Source organism: Osmerus mordax, chromosome 27 (genome assembly GCF_038355195.1).
Source record: "Osmerus mordax isolate fOsmMor3 chromosome 27, fOsmMor3.pri, whole genome shotgun sequence".
NCBI lineage: Eukaryota > Metazoa > Chordata > Actinopteri > Osmeriformes > Osmeridae > Osmerus > Osmerus mordax.
In genome coordinates this window covers 1489483-1505685 of record NC_090076.1, presented here as the reverse complement: position 1 = coordinate 1505685, position 16203 = coordinate 1489483, and the positions used below count along the sequence as shown (strand labels likewise).

The following is a 16203-nucleotide window of genomic DNA, read 5'->3' as shown; positions in this document are numbered from 1 at the left end:
TTTTTTCCCCAGAAATATGTATCACTGTTGTGTGCATATAGCCAATTGGGATACATTAGTACCGTATTTCTTCCAATAAACGCTGCAGCGTTTATAAAATTGTGTTCATTATTGGTGCAGCGTTTATTCGAAGGCAGCATTTATTCGAGGGCAGCGTTTAATTAGAAAGAGAGATTTTGTGAATTGTAGCTGCAGTGCAGCCATAGACAACTTTGTTGCTGGCATTGTGACAAATCAATCATGCAGCTGAAAATACAGGTCTCATTTACTACCCCTGACCTCCTTGTCTATTCTTTGTTTGTCTATGAGTGCGGCAACACCCTTTCTCATTGGCTATCAATTAGGTGTGCGTTGGTAGTACAACTGTCTCAAATACAAGTGTTCTACATTGTGTAGAAATCTGAAGCAGCATGCCGAAACGTTCATACACTTTAGCTTTTAAACAGAAAGCTGTGCAGAAAGTTATGTAGGCCTACATGTGTACTAAATACTGGTGTTGAATTTAACCAATTAAATGACCGTTTTCAGATTTTTTGGTGCAGTGTTTATTCGAGGGCGGCGTTTATTACACAACATTCATTTTTGGTGAGCCGTTTATTCGAGGGCGGCGTTTATTCAAAGAAATACGGTAAATTAGGACACACTACACGCATTAGCTATTACACAGGGACTCTGTAAACAGGGCGAAAGCTAGAATTAGCATTAGAATCTGAATAACAATACATTCTATACTTAGCTTGTATTTGCAAATTAAATAACAAAAACTAGAAATGCTGATGGAAATTACTATAAACTAATACACACAATGATAAATCACATACCATCATCTCAAGATAGCAACAGGAGAAAACATCAGGATTTCACAAGTGCACTGAAGGGGAAACAGGAACTGAAATCTCCAGAACTGTTTGCAAACTCTGGCAGTGTTTGTTTAATTGTCCTCACTGTGCAACCGTTGTTCATGTAACAAAGTACAGAACAGAACACTCGGCCTAGCTGAGCCTTTACAAGGTTACAAAACTGAGATGTTGTAAATCACGGTTAACAGTAAAATCGGTTAATTGTTGCATCCCTGTGCATACGTATGACTATTATGTTTCTCACACACACACCCACCCACCCTAACAATGGGAAGTTTCCGTCCCCTAGGTGTATCCACAGAATTAAATCTGGCCCCCTTTTAAAAACGTTTGGATATCCCTGACCTACAACTAAATGTCTAATATTGAAAAATACAATGTGGCAAAAACCACTTTTAATGACACAGACCAGCACAAATGAGGCACAAACAAATGACTATTTTGGGTGAATTTGGAGCATTTGGGCTGAGTGACCTCAGAATGACAGCAGCACATTTCTTTTTTTACTGCACAACCGGAGCACAAACAATTGTTTCGAGATTTTCTCGAGGTCTTGTGTTGGGTGAGGTGCCAACTTCACATAGCTCAAATGTTTCATAGCTTTGTAATTTCCATGGTCACAGTTCTATAAATTATTATAAAAACGGATCTATGTTTTCACCACAGTCATAGTACAGCTCTAGTTAAAAAAGTGGTACAAATAAATAAATAAATAATAGCGGGATTTGAGGACTACTGAGATGCAAATATTACTACCAGAATCTGTCACTACTGTATTGTTATCTTTAGTTTATGTCAGGCAGTCGGAGATTGCCCAAAAATCACATTTGGTATGTTACTTGTATCATGTAAATGTATGTATACATATTCCATAAATAGTCAAAATGTGGCACAGATGAATTAAAAAGCAATATAGAGACAAACTATGTTTGACAGCCTTAGTTATTAGCCATTTGATAACCAACATTTTTGCATTGTGTGAGTGTATTCATAACTTACATTGTTCTCCATGGCTAACCGCCGTACTGCAGGTGTGGCTTGAGTCTTATGCCCCTTGATTTCCTGGTGTGTGTGCTCATCGTGTGACATTGCTGGTGTCTCTACAACATCTTCTTCTTGGGCCACCTCTGAAAGAAGAATCAGTCATGAAACAATTATAGATTAGATAGAAGAGATTTCACAATATCTGTGTTCCAAAAGTATCAGCTGCTGGAAAAACAGCCGGTCACTCAATATTTGTTGGCTACCTTTTGATGCAATGAATGAAATTGCACAATCAAGGCTGTGTATTTAGTTAATGGTGGCTGGCTGCATATAGCCTAGTCTGCACACTGTATATATTGGGTTTAGGTTTCAAAATTCCAGTTGGAAACCTTCCATGGGAATAAACTGGAAATTTGCAAAACTGCAGGTTAGCCTAACAGGGAACTTAAATGTAGTTGAGGAAAGAAAAAACATCTTGCAGCATAATCTTGGTTATAACAACCAGATTTAATGCAATTCAGTTGAATTTATACTCTGTGCATTCCTCGATCACATACACACATCATTTCTAGGATCCTGCACACTACAGCAGGACTATTAAAGCCTCACAACTACATTTGAGCATCCAGTGAAAAGAATTAATATAATTCTATGAAATAATTGATTTATTTGTAAGTAGAGCCCGACCGATAAAGGATTTTTAAGGCCGATACCGATACAAATATTTGGTGATTAAAAAATCCGATATTCCGATATCGGTCGATATAAAAATATATTTAAAAAATCCAGAAACGCGTAACAAAACAAACTGATTTCCCTAACAGTAGTTATTTGTAGTTTACATTTAGTCACTTTTAGCAGAAGTTCTTATCCAGAGCGACTAAGTACAGGGACATTCCCCGAGGCAAGTAGGGTTAAGTGCCTTGCCCAAGGCCACAACGTCATTTGACACGGCTGGGAATCGAACCAGCAACCTTCTGATTAATAGCCCGACTTATAACTGCTCAGCCATCTGACTCCTGTTATTATTTCCTCACTAAAATAATGATAATGCAGTTTGATAAATAAAATGTATAAAAATACAAACTTAAGATCTGAAACTTAAAGTCCTTTGAAAAATAAAAAATAAATAAAAATAATTAATAAATTAATTAATTAATTTATCGGTCATTATAAATGCCGATACCGATAGTTTGGAAAATGCCTAATATCGGCCAATAATATCGGCCCGCCGATATATCGGTCGGGCTCTATTTGTAAGTATGACTTTAATCAGTCAAACAGTCAAAAATGTATTTACCCAAATTTCCTTTTAATTCCCGTAAATTACTGTTCAATTTCCAACTTGGAATTTTCCCAAAAGTCCTGAGCTTCATTTCCCATACTAAGTCGGGAAAAGTTCCGAAAATGTGCAGCCCCTTTGCAAACCGAATGCAGATCCTAGTTTTATAGATTTACTTTTATTAGATGAATCTTTTACTTTAATAAATTCAAAACATATGTCAGACTAATTAATTTATGAATTATGGTTACCTGCCACTGTGGTTGAAGGGCATTAAACAACTTTATTTTTTTACTAACTTTATTTGGGGTGAGAATATTGCGGTACGATACTGTCATTATGAAAAACCATATCATCACGTGTTAGCTTATAGTGTGTGCCTTAGGGATGGTATGATTCACCGGTTTGCATCGGTGCTTCGGCATAAAAGCTGACGATGCATAATTTCTACCATTTTTGCATCGTTCTAATCTGATGTATTTATCTAGAATTATTTGTAGGCGAACATCTTTAGTATTTAGAAATGTGACCAATAATTTATGACCAATAATGTTATATTTAGATAGATTCCTCCTCTCTAACTGTTTCTTAAGCGCGCTGTCAGTGGCCGATTCTCGTCAAGTCTCTCGGCCAAGTTTCGCGCAAGTTGGAGGCGTGTTCGGGTGAGAGTTTTCATGGCGGAGGAAGAGTTACACGTTCCTACGAATTGCAATAAATCCAAGGTTTGGCAACACTTCGGATTTTCCAAGTAAGATGAGCAATTTTATAAGACCCATGCAATTGGCAAGATATGTTGTGCGGCTGTAAAGTACACAGGCAGCATGTCTAATTTAGGTACTCACCTAGGGTTGCCACCTTCAATACAGAAAAATAAGGGACGCCTGCCGCAGAGGGGGGGGGTGGGCATGATGACCACAGGCCCGATGACGTGCCAGTGGTGGTAAAACACAACTTAAAACATGTTTTCATAAAAATATGAAGATTGATACATGGACATAAAAAATATATATCTACTATTGAAGTCAGTGTGAACAGATGCCCTCAGAGTCTCTCTATCACAACTCAAGTTCAGCTATGACGATAATAAACATTAAAGTTTGACAGTGAGACCACAAAAAATAGGCTTTTGGAGGAACTTGTGACATGTGAACCATATTCTATTAACATATTAAATTAACATATCCATAACTTATTAACTTTAAATTAAACAAATGCTTTGATACTCAAAAAGGTATATTGGGAAAAAATATATATAGTGCAGGAGACTTGCGAAAGGATCTTCCATGAACATGATAACATCAGTGGACCAGAAGTAGTAGTGTGCAGTATTGGAGCATGTCAAGCCTACTTCCTTTTATGAGTGTAATTCTTATTACGCGGGGACTATCTGGAGCTGCCTGCACCATTCTTTCAAATCGACTCTCCGATAAGAGACCCGCCCTCCTCTGACTCGGATTGGCCATGACACTGAAACAAACCGCTCAAACCAACGATGGCAGCGAGTATTACCCAATCAGGGATAGAATAGGACGAGTCTTCACAGAATGCGGGTGGGATGATTTGTATGGGATGCTGCGTTGAAGACAACTCTGAAAATACGGGACAAACCCCATTCCGTATTGATTCAAAACGGGACGATTACGTATTTTAAGGGACGGGTGGCAACCCTATACTCACCTGAAGAGGCTACATGGTATTTGTGTGGAGACGTCTGCCTCCCCCTCGGATTCAGCTATGGCTACAGTCAGTGGCTAGCTCCACCGGTACCCCTAGCAAGTAGAGTGGTGAGCAAAGTATTGCAACTTTTTTTCATGCCCTTCTGGCTAACAGCTCTGCCTGTTCTAAGGCAATAACCGAAGCTTCGCCTTATTTATTTGTAAAGATATCAATCCCTACAGTGTTATAGAGAACAAGGGCTTCCAATACCTCCTCAACATATTGGAGCCGAGGTACCACATACCAAATAGGAACCTATTCATGAGAAACAAATCCCTGTTGTGTACGACAAAGACGAGAGATAGCTGAGTCATTGAGAAAAACCTTAAAGTAGAATATATGAGTTACATTTAGTGTGTGAGGTTATGACAGTGTTTACAGCAGCTTGTGACTGCCAGTAATAGTTTACCTTTTTATTTTTTATTCAGAGAACCCATACAACAGGAAAGAAGGACTGGTTTAAGGCAAGGTCCAGGCCTGATTTTATCCTTTGTTAGAGACTGTTTAATATGTGAAGTAAAACGTTCACTTTTGTGAATTTATGATTTGCTGGTTAACAAGGAAATAAATCATTATGTATCATATTCTTTTGCATCGCATCTTGTTGAATTGCATCATGTCGAATCGCACTGCATCGCAATAGGGGTGAATCATATCGTATCGCATTAGTAGTTGCTTTTATGCATCTTTAATGTATTGGATCGTTGGCAGTGCATCGAGATGTGTATCGCATCGTCCTCAGTGATGGAGATGCACATCCCTAGAGTGCCTACTTCCTATCAGCATTAGGTACATTTATTGTTGCTTGTTTGTTAATTTGCAATAAAATACAGGCTTTAAGGTAAAGAATGTATTTCAGAGGTTCTAATTTACACACAGATTGTCATTTCAATTTTCATTGGTAATTTTATTGACTGATGATTCCTTTGACCCATGTTTTAATACATGCAAAAATATGTTTATGTTACTTTTATCTGTTTTACAAAATGTCTTATTTGCAATCTACCATTGTAAATTATTGTTGCCTCTAAAATAATGGGACATAACAATTGCTCTTACCATTGTCTACACACAAATGTGTGTGAAACAAATGCACTTATAATTAAATTATTTTTATCATTTTGCACATATTTATATATTAATAAAGTATGCATCTCGTAGCAATTTAATAGTAAATGAGTGAAATATCCTTAAAAAAAAATTTCCGGTGTGATTTTGGAAAGAAAAAAAATACTGGGCAATAAAACATACTCACCTGGACCTGACTCCGTCTCAATATCAACTAGGGGTGTGCCAACTAAAGCTGTAGAATCCACCTCATAGTAAAGCTTGCGGATCACACCATCATAGCGGCTCGTTATGGTGACAGAGGCCTTGTCACTCTGCACCTCACAGATGCTGTCAAATTGTGACACCTTGTCTCCTTCCTTTACATACCTAACAGAACAGACAAACATTACAACATGGGGAGACATTGCAGTATGTCAACAAAACAGTAAAAGCAGCTTTATTCATTGTGAAAAAGTATGCATTATGATAATGCTCATACAGGATTTTATGATGGACTAGAAAAAGGATACACAAGTTGATACTACAGAATATTGAGACCAATTGACTTGATAATTCAGAGACACCCACCCACATGCACACACAAGCCAAAGAAACATGGAAGCACACCATTTCCTCCAGGTAGAAAGGCGACAAAATAAAACGGGTGGGAATTTATTCTAATGATTGGTCAGCCAAACCAAACCAAAGTATTTGGTTGTGTGCGAGAGTTAACTTTCTCTTTTGGCTACTTATTGCTGTCAATGGGTAATTGTTGAACTTCCATTATACATTTAGTGTTAAAAAATAAGGGTGCTTTTCATAAAATTGCCAAACTTGACAAATAAGCACCAATCTTTAAAAGAAAAACTAATTTAAGAGACACAAGCTCATATCATCATTGCTTAATGTTAGACAAGTCAACTTTTTTTGCTTAATACTAGTGCTGTCAGTTAAACACGTTATTAACGGCGTTAACGCAAACCCATTTTAACGGCGTAAAAAACAATTCCGCAAGATTAACATTGTTTTTGGCCTAGCAAACGTTGTAGTTTTTTTCACATGCTGTTGCAACGACTATTGACGTTAGAAAAACTACAACACCACGCCGGATCTAGCTAGACCGTAAACAACAGGCACGCCGCACACACTTGTTTGGGCTTGCGAGCCGGCTAAAGAGTAGTAGACTAACGTTACGTTTTGAGTGGATAGCGAGCGCGAGACGCCGAAATGGATGCCATTAAGATTCTGAATGGAAAGGTTACTTTTAAAAAGTTACCAAATGGTTCCATTGACAAGACCAATTTGATCTGTGTGTTTTGTCGTTGTGAACTGAGCTATCATCGCAGCACGTCCAGTCTGAAATACCACTTGATGGCCAAGCACACAGCTGATGGGAATTCTCCGCCCCCTCGTCAAAGCCAGGCAAATGTTGCAATGTTGTTTTCAATTTAAAAAAAACATTTGCACTAACTAAGCAATCCAATCCACTTTTCCATGTTGATAAGAGCATTAAAATGAGAAAAAAATAATGGGTCAAAAAGAAATCAAGGGACATTTAGAATAGATCAAAATGGCTTTTAATCGCGAGTTAACTATGACATTACATTTACATTTACATTTAGTCATTTAGCAGACGCTCTTATCCAGAGCGACTTACAGTAAGTACAGGGACATTCCCCCGAGGCAAGTAGGGTGAAGTGCCTTGCCCAAGGACACAACGTCAGTTGGCATGAACGGGAATCGAACTGGCAACCTTCGGATTACTAGTCCGACTCCCTCACCGCTCAGCCACCTGACCCCCCACATTAATGCGATTAAATATTGTAATCGTTTGACAGTACTACTTAATACTTCTTCTAGACCAAAATACACCCATTTGTAATTAACCAGAGCTTGAAACCGCTTCTGTGTAATTACCACCTGACAGGAAGATGTGCCTTGTCTGTACGCACTGCATTTTTGTATTGCGAATTTCATTGCCAATATAATTTTGTTATTCAAGACCTGTATGTTTTGTTTGTCATCAATATGCCCATTGGGGCTGCAATAATGCGATTTGATCAGTGCGGCGCTGTAGCGCTAAGACTGTAACGCTCATGTATGCAATCCAATTCCTAGTTTTCACGTGACTTCACATTCCAAGGGACATGCCCCCCTGGAGGGCAAAAAAGACTTTCCGCTGCCAGCCACCCATTATAAAGTCATACAATTACGTTGAGCCTGCTGCTTTTGTTTAGGCATAATGCCGGATAGTTGTTGTGCTATCGGATGCACTAATTGCAGAGGAGACAAGCCTGGGCTGGGTTTCTACAGAATTCCGTCCGATAAAGAAAATAGAGAGAAGATTGTGGGTTTGTGCCATTAAAAATCCTGTAAAGTAAATTCCATGTTTTGCTTCTAAGAACATTATATACGTGTGAAATGAGTTCCTGAAAGCATGTGCAAAGCGCTAAAACTCGCACTGAAATGTGGAGTTAAACCAAAGAACAGTTTCTTTTCCGTTTACAGATCAGGTTTTAATGGGCGGAGCCAAAAAATGCCCCATCTACGTCATTTCGCCCCATCTACGTCAGATCACTGAATGGCTCCTCCTGCTGTACTGTTATTGTAGCTTACATCAGCTAGCTAGCTAGCTTCAGGATGTCTCCCACGACCTGCAACTGCATCTTCCCTGGATGCAAGAACTCCAGCTGCGCTGCAACGCCATTTAAGTTCCCTGTTGATAATGAAAGGAAAAATAGGTGGATAGATTTTGTGAAGAGCCACGCTCATGGAAAGCTTCGGATAAACTCCAACAGCCGCCTCTGCACCACTGACCATTTCACGGCGGACAGTTTTAACATGGACCAGAGACAGACGGGGTTCACCAACACACGGCTTCCCAGTCTCGAAAAGAGGAGACTGATGATTTTCTTACGATTTCAAAGCCTAATTTAACATACTTGTCGGTGTTTTTTTTTTTCTATTAGAATTTGGATGGGTAGTTAATAACATTATTCTGTGGTGTGGTGAACTTGAAACTCGTTTTTAATTCCACTTTACAGGATCTTTAAACATAACGCTACCTCTGTCTCCGGGGAGGGCATACAATGGCAGCCGTCCAAATATACACGTATTTGCAGCGAACACTTCATCAAAACTAAGCACAAGTAAGGTTAAACGCAAGTATATTAATGGTCGTATTTTTCGCCATAAAACATCTTTATGTAATCGGTTTGAGATAGTTTGTTGTGTATCGAGGCGACCAACTGCATTGGTCGTAGTGAGATAAAGTTAGCTCGTTAGCTAAATAGTTGGGTTGTTGTGTTAGACGCCAACACCTGCAGTTTGTGTCCATATCTTTCCTTTTCTTTAGCTGAGAGGTGATCCAAAGAAACGTGGGAAGGTAAATTTGCCGGCTTTTGCTGCGTCTCAACCAGACCCCCACCCCTCGCCTTGAAGCAACGGGTCTCAACGTGTGAGCCGCTATCGCCAGCAGCTTTCTGCCCTCCAGGTCACCGAGCGTGTCACGTGACTGAAAACTATGAATAGAAGATGAGACAACACGGTGCTTAAGAGAATGTCGGAGTGCAAACGAAGCCAAACTAGCAGTGTGGGTAAACCCCCCCCCCCCCAAAAAAAAACGCTGTGATGTGTAATAGATGCACGGCGGAACTTGTCTATCATGGCAGCACAACGTGCATTTAAAGAGGAAATATCCCAGCACAAAAGGACACATAACTAACCAGGATAGCCGTTGTTAGCGACACCAGTTGATAAAAAAGGGCGAGTTTTACGTGTCTTCTCGTATTTCACACCGCCTAACACCACAGCAACATGTTCAAAGACGGCGGTTAGACAGTAGCCTATTGTGTACACCATCTCTCTAATTACATAAATCCGTGTGTGTGTGTGTGTGTGTGCAAATTAGAATGGGTTTAGTTTCCCACGCTCAACTAAAGAACCGGACACTGCAAAGTGCATATTCTGCATAGGTCCTCTTTATAAACCAACGGAGTGCAGTGCCGGGATTGAGGTTGTTTGGATAAGAATTTCGACATCACATAATTGAGAGAGAAAAATTGCAGCAGCTTGGCTTGCTATCTTCACGTCACAGCCCCTTGCACTCTGATTGGTCCTCTAGTCTGCAGCGATTAGTCTAGTCTCCTTTTTATAATCCAACAGAGTGCAGTAAACTACCGCGATTGAACTAATGCTATTAACAGAGGCATTCACAATGAAATTAAACCAAGCGTAATACAAAAAATAGGGAAATTCTGTTTAGTTATTTAGAAGCTAATTTGCTTTTAGCGTACAACCGATATTCAGCTGCTTTTAAAGGGGCTAATAGCTAACAGAACGACAATATAAAGTGAATACACTTTCAGTATCAGGGACTTGTTACATGTGTTTACTGATGTAGGCTGCTTGGGCAGTTTTGACCACAATTGAACTAATGCGATTAACAAAGGCATTCAAAATGAAACTAAGCAAGGAAAATAGTAAATTTGCTTTCACAACCGATCTTCAGCTGCTTTCAAAGGGGCTAGCTAGCGAACAGAATGACAATATAAAGTGGATATACTTTCAAGATCAGTGAAATGTTACATAAATGAATGTTTACTGACAGGGCCGGAGTGGGGCCACTTTTCAGCCCGGGAGTTTCAGGCCCAAGACCGGACCACTTTTTTTTTGTATCATATATTGGGTGATACAAAAAGGCTAATATTTGAATTAAATTTCATATTTAGCTTTCAGGCCCAAGACTGGCTCACTTTTTTGTATACCAAAAGGCTAATATTTTAATTAAATGTAATATATTTGTTGTGAATAGGTTGACAACTTTACAACGATATTAGCCGAATAATGCTAATCATTAGGCCTATATCTCTCAATACCAGTTGCCACTTGTGTTTGTCCTCTTGAAAATGAATCGGTAAGCTTGGCCAATTGGCAGCATCCTCCTCCAATGCCTTTCTTTTTTTCAACCTGGATTTTTCAGCCCCTTCTGGCCTCTTCCTCCCATCCATCCTCCCTGACGCATATCATTACGGTAGGGCCCCCCCGGCCCAGCTATCAGTAGCCTGAGAAAACGTTTCGGAAAAGACGGGCTATGGACCCAACCAACGCTATTTTGGAGGGGAGAACTCCCTCACATGGTTCAACCCATGCAGAGGCTGCGGTGTCAGAATGCGGAACGTGTGTAGCCTACTTTAAGAGAATATAGACTAACGTGAAAAATCCTCGACCGGCCCAAAAGTGAAGCGGCCCACCGGGAATTCTCCCGATTACCCACTCCGGCCCTGTTTACTGATGTCAAAACTGCCAACACATTGCAAATGTAGAAGCGCTGTAAGGTGAATTAAGCCTACAATTATGACAACTGGCTCAACCATTGTGCATGTAATGACTCCTGTTATGATCTAAATGTTTAGATGTTTGTGCAGGTAAGACAATTTAACAGAGAACGAATAGTAAGTTTTGATCAACATAACATAAGCAATTTATAACTTATGAAACAGCAGACAAATGAAGGCTACATAATCATTCGCATGAATGTGGGCTACCACAGCATTGGCAATTTGACTAGAATAGATGTGGTTGAACAAGTACTTCAGAGATAAGAGGATTTCAATTGTGATCTGAGAAGTACCAAAACCGCTGTGTCATCACCAGCTGCATCACAGGCATCTATCTATAAATCCAGAAATGTGTGCCACAGTGGCGATTTCTTTAAGACTGCAAGGGAAGCTCGGCTTACCCTAAAATGTCTAAATATTAATGGTCTAGTGTTAACATTTTAAATGCATTAGAACACGTTCATCTCGAAGACGAGTTTGTTCAGAATCAGCTTCATATAGCAGGTCGACTGACTCGAGTTCCTTCTCATACTTTCCCTTGGCGTCACAGTGCATTTCCCTGTTGAAGCCTGGCGTCCATGGACTTCAATGGGGCTGCTTTGAACAGTTTTTTTCAGTGCTTCTAAACGATACGGTCATTGGATAAATGCTGCGATTACGTCCCGCCCACGGACACTCAGCGTCTCTGGGGGTGAATGGAGGAGTGGGCTGGCCTGGACGCATGGCTTCTGCTTGATGATTGGAGGGTCTGTCGAAAGACTGCATTTAATTTAGATTGACAGCGATTTTGTACTATAAAAAGTTGCCAAAGCTATTCGAGTTCAGTCCTATCGCAGATTTTGCAAGTGTAGTCGAAAGACAAACTGCTGCAACCTATTTCTTGGCATTTGCTTGGCGAAATTGCAAGCACATTTTTTATACAATTATACACCACATTCCTTGTTTCAGTTGAACCTAATTCCCACATTTCCTTCTTCGAGTTTAATATTGTTTTGTTAGATTGTTTGTTCATTCATAAAGTAGGCTAGGCTAGTGTTGTAGGGGTGAACTAGACAAATAAATTGAAATTTTTTATGATGTATGCCGAAAATGAGCTTCCCCTCTTTGAAAGACCAGCAGCTGCCACTGGTGCCACCAATTTTATCACGGACATTATGCACTAGTTTTAATAACACTCGGAAATTCAGAGTACAACTGGAACGCACCTAGTGAATGAAAATAGCCTATATAAAATTTAAAAAGTACATTATTGCAGTAAAGTGATAGTTTGGTTTGCGTAGATGAAAGTGATCTAGCATAGGAGTCGGGACTTTTGGTCATCTTAACACGTATCATATAAGGCAGTGATTCTCAAATAGGGGTACGCGTACCCCTAGGGGTACGTTGTGGTAGGCTACTTTAGGGGGTAAGTGAGATTTATAAAAAAATACATACAAAATCATTCATGATTACTAAAATTATAGTACAATATGTTTGACAAGAAGACTAGCTGGCTAACCAGCCATGTATTGTCCCCAAATCAATATCAAGATTTTCACGAACAAAGTATTGGCTACTATTAGTTTAGTGTACTGTGTAGTGAGTTGAATTGCTAATGGATTGTGAGATGATCGCATAAAAGGTGACATTCTGCAAACAGTAATTATAATTTGACTATGTTTAACAACAAGACTAGCCAGCTATCCAGCCATGTCATTGTCCCCAAATCAAGATTTTTAAGAACAAAATCGACATGTCGTGTTGGCAGCAGCCTGTCTGAAGTAGATTGACTAGCGAGGTGAATAGCGAATGGGATGTGAGATGAGCGGTTACGTGACACTGACACATTAAATTCAGAAAAATATCATTTTCCAAATAGGTTAAAAGAAATATTGAAGTCACTCATTGTTGTAATTACATGTTAGCTTGTTAAAGTCTTTCAAAATTGTAAATGGAGGCTTTGAGGCCCTGTTGTTATGGTTACTCATTTCAGACACTTACAGGCCATACTATGTAGCCAGCGCAATCATTTAGAATGGTGAACAGACAGTGTCGCTGGAACTACTTAGGTGTCCAACACCCCTGCAACCAATCAGAATCGAGTATTCACCCAGACCATGGTATAAATATATATCTATTATTTATATAGTTTTTTTATCAAACATGTTCGGGGCCAGTCAAGGGGTACTTGAACTGCATGATCGTTTATTACACGTTTCTTTTTTGCAAATGTTTTGCATTTACAATGTTTAATAAATCCTATATATCCTCATCACTATATCGTAGTCATAGGCGTTATTTCCATCTCAAATGTTTAAGGCTGGTCAGTGGGTACTTGGCTGCGATTTTTTTTAATAGGGGGTACATAATTTGAAAAAGATTGAGAAGCACTGATAAGGTATGAGAGAGGATATTTTGTGAATACATTGTTTTATAGTTTATCCAAAAATAAAACATCTTATCACTCACCTTTATTTTGTTCCATATTCATATGACATACAAAAGGAGATATTAGGCAGAATGCTGCAGTCAGTCACTTGTTGATACAGTTAATTAATGGTGAATGACAATGTCTCGACGATGAGTCGATTAATCCAGGGCTCGACAATAACGATGGCCCAATAGCCCGGGGCCAGTAAAAAGTAACGTTGGGACAGTTAAACTAGCAACTCACTGGCCCGATCGGGCCACTGCAAATTATTGATTGAAAAAAAAATTAGCATTGTAAAAGTTAACATCCTTCATATGTTTTGCTATCTGCTAAATGCATAAATAACGTTGCAGCTTGTGGGGCGCACAGTTGGCAAATCACGAGTTGAGTAGTGAGTGACGAGTGGTTGTCAAATTGTAATTCTCTAATCTCGATTAAAAAAAATAAGAACTGGCGCGAGACTGGCAGCAAAGTAGAGCTACGAGCTCAAATGGAAGCAACTTTTTTTATGGAACTAAGCACTGTGTCTGTCGTATGTTCCCGTCTAAAGCAGACAAAAGTGGATCTTTTTACACAGGCACTGTCAATTTTCGAAAACAATCCCTGACCAGCCATGCTAGCAGACAGCACCTGGTTTGCGTGACAGCCAAGCGGATGGTTGACAATCCATCTTCCAGGCTGTTGACCATGCTGGTCAGGAACTTAAATGTAGATGCCCATCGTGTTATTGCACGACTTATAACAACGGCATATCACGTAATTAAGACGGGCCAGCCGTTCGCCTCGTTCCCCCAGGCTATTGAACTGCAGCAGAAGAATGGTGTCGACTTGGGTAGGCTTAGTATCATACTGATGAAATGCTATGGAAGCTTTTATATATTATCATTGAGGGACCAGAGGTTTCAGTTTCAGCCAGACAGAGTTGTGCAGAGATGGCTGTCAGCAGGGAAGAGAGCACGTCTTGTTTGGAGGTGAAAAGTCAATTGTTTTGCTGACTATTATCCTTTTTTTATCACTAGAAATGTGATTTCATGTTTGTTCTTTTTATATCCAGGATGTGTAATAAATGGTTAAACATGTTAACAGAATAACATAACCAGGGATGTAGTGGGGGCTAAACGCACGTAAACGCCGTTTACGCACCTCCCGAAATTCGGAAATTGCGTTTATCCACCTCTAAATAGCGTTTGTAGAGCCTTTTAACGACTCCTACACTTGGCCAATGAGGTGGGACCAGGGGAGAACTTGCCCTGGACGCGTGTTCTGCGTGCCAATAAACCAATGTCCACCATTTCTCTGCATTCTGCTGTTTACCCATTTATTGTCTTGACGGCAGCACCAGTAATACAGTCCATTTCATTAGATCTGGTTTGGTTTCGTTCCATTCATTTTCTTTTGTATTGGATCAATTGACACAGACCTGACAGGGTGAAAAGCTGTATGCATTTCCCCTAGCCACACACCTGTGTATCCGTGGCTGTTAATTACTTATATACCGTCCAAAAGGCAATGCTCCACCCAGTGCTCAAACATAAAACTACAGATTAATCAGCACCACAAACGTGGTGTGTACCCAAAACAAAACAAGGTGCGTAATGGCTCCAACAGCGTTTATGCGCGTTTACGCACATCTAAATTCCCTGCGCCTCGTATTCTGCCGTTGGAATAATCCGAAAAAAATTTGGTGTAATTTTAAAACACCAGACTAAATTTCATATTGTGTAATATATAAACGCTGTAGTCTGAATCATTTCATCTGCTCTGTATGGTCTGTGACCCTCCAATCAATGCGTTGCGGCTGCGGCGGCGACACCAATCAGGATCCACGAAGTACACCCATACACGTTGTGGATTAGTCTACCTGTTCGGAATGGATTAATTAGCCATGGATATCAGGCTATTTTTGAAGAGGCCATCGAGTGCTCCCACTCCCACAGATGCCCGCAAAAGGCCTCAAGTACAGAGTAAGATCAATTCACGTTTGTAAACGTTGTTTTGGTTTGCACAACATCGCATTAAGACAGGGACAAACGGCTAGCCTACTATTATTAAGCCAACCTTACCGGTTCCATCCAAATAGGCCTAATGAAACGTAAATAAACAGGGTTCTCAAGCCTCTGTGAAGGGGCTGAAATGCGTGTGTTTCACGGTCAATGCGTGGGGGGGGGGGGTTGAAACAGACTTGAAAGCTCGTCTGGCCCAGTGGGGCCAGTGGCAATTTTTTTTTTTTTATGTTCAGCCCTGATTTAATCGTTTGACGACTTAGCAAAATAATCGTTTGTTGCAGCCCTATACATCAATGGAATTTGCCCACAGAGATCCATCTACATATCCATCTCAATGGCAGTCTTGCAGGGCTGCCAACTTTTCCAAAAACCTAGGCGTGAGATTTGGTAGCAGCAACCCCCCCCCCCCCCCCCGAGCTATCGCGAGCTTCACCCCCCACAACCCCCCCCCCCCCCCCCAGGCGAGTTTACACGGCTGTCTGCGCGTCAATGATGCTTCACTCCGCTAACCTGCGCCTCGTTCGTTACTGTTTACAACGTTAGCTTGGCTACTTGT

General features: G+C 40.2%; 1 protein-coding gene across 1 annotated transcript in view; it reads right to left on the bottom strand.

Annotated features, from left to right (window-relative positions):
- The window catches only part of dbt (dihydrolipoamide branched chain transacylase E2), an 86150-nt gene that overhangs the window by 52819 nt on the left and 17128 nt on the right, over positions 1-16203 (bottom strand). Inside the window, exons 4-5 of the mRNA XM_067230682.1 lie at positions 6098-6279; positions 1860-1987 (exon numbers count right to left, since the gene is read on the bottom strand). Coding sequence (XP_067086783.1) covers positions 1860-1987; positions 6098-6279 — 310 coding nt within the window. The remainder of the gene's footprint in view (positions 1-1859; positions 1988-6097; positions 6280-16203) is intronic.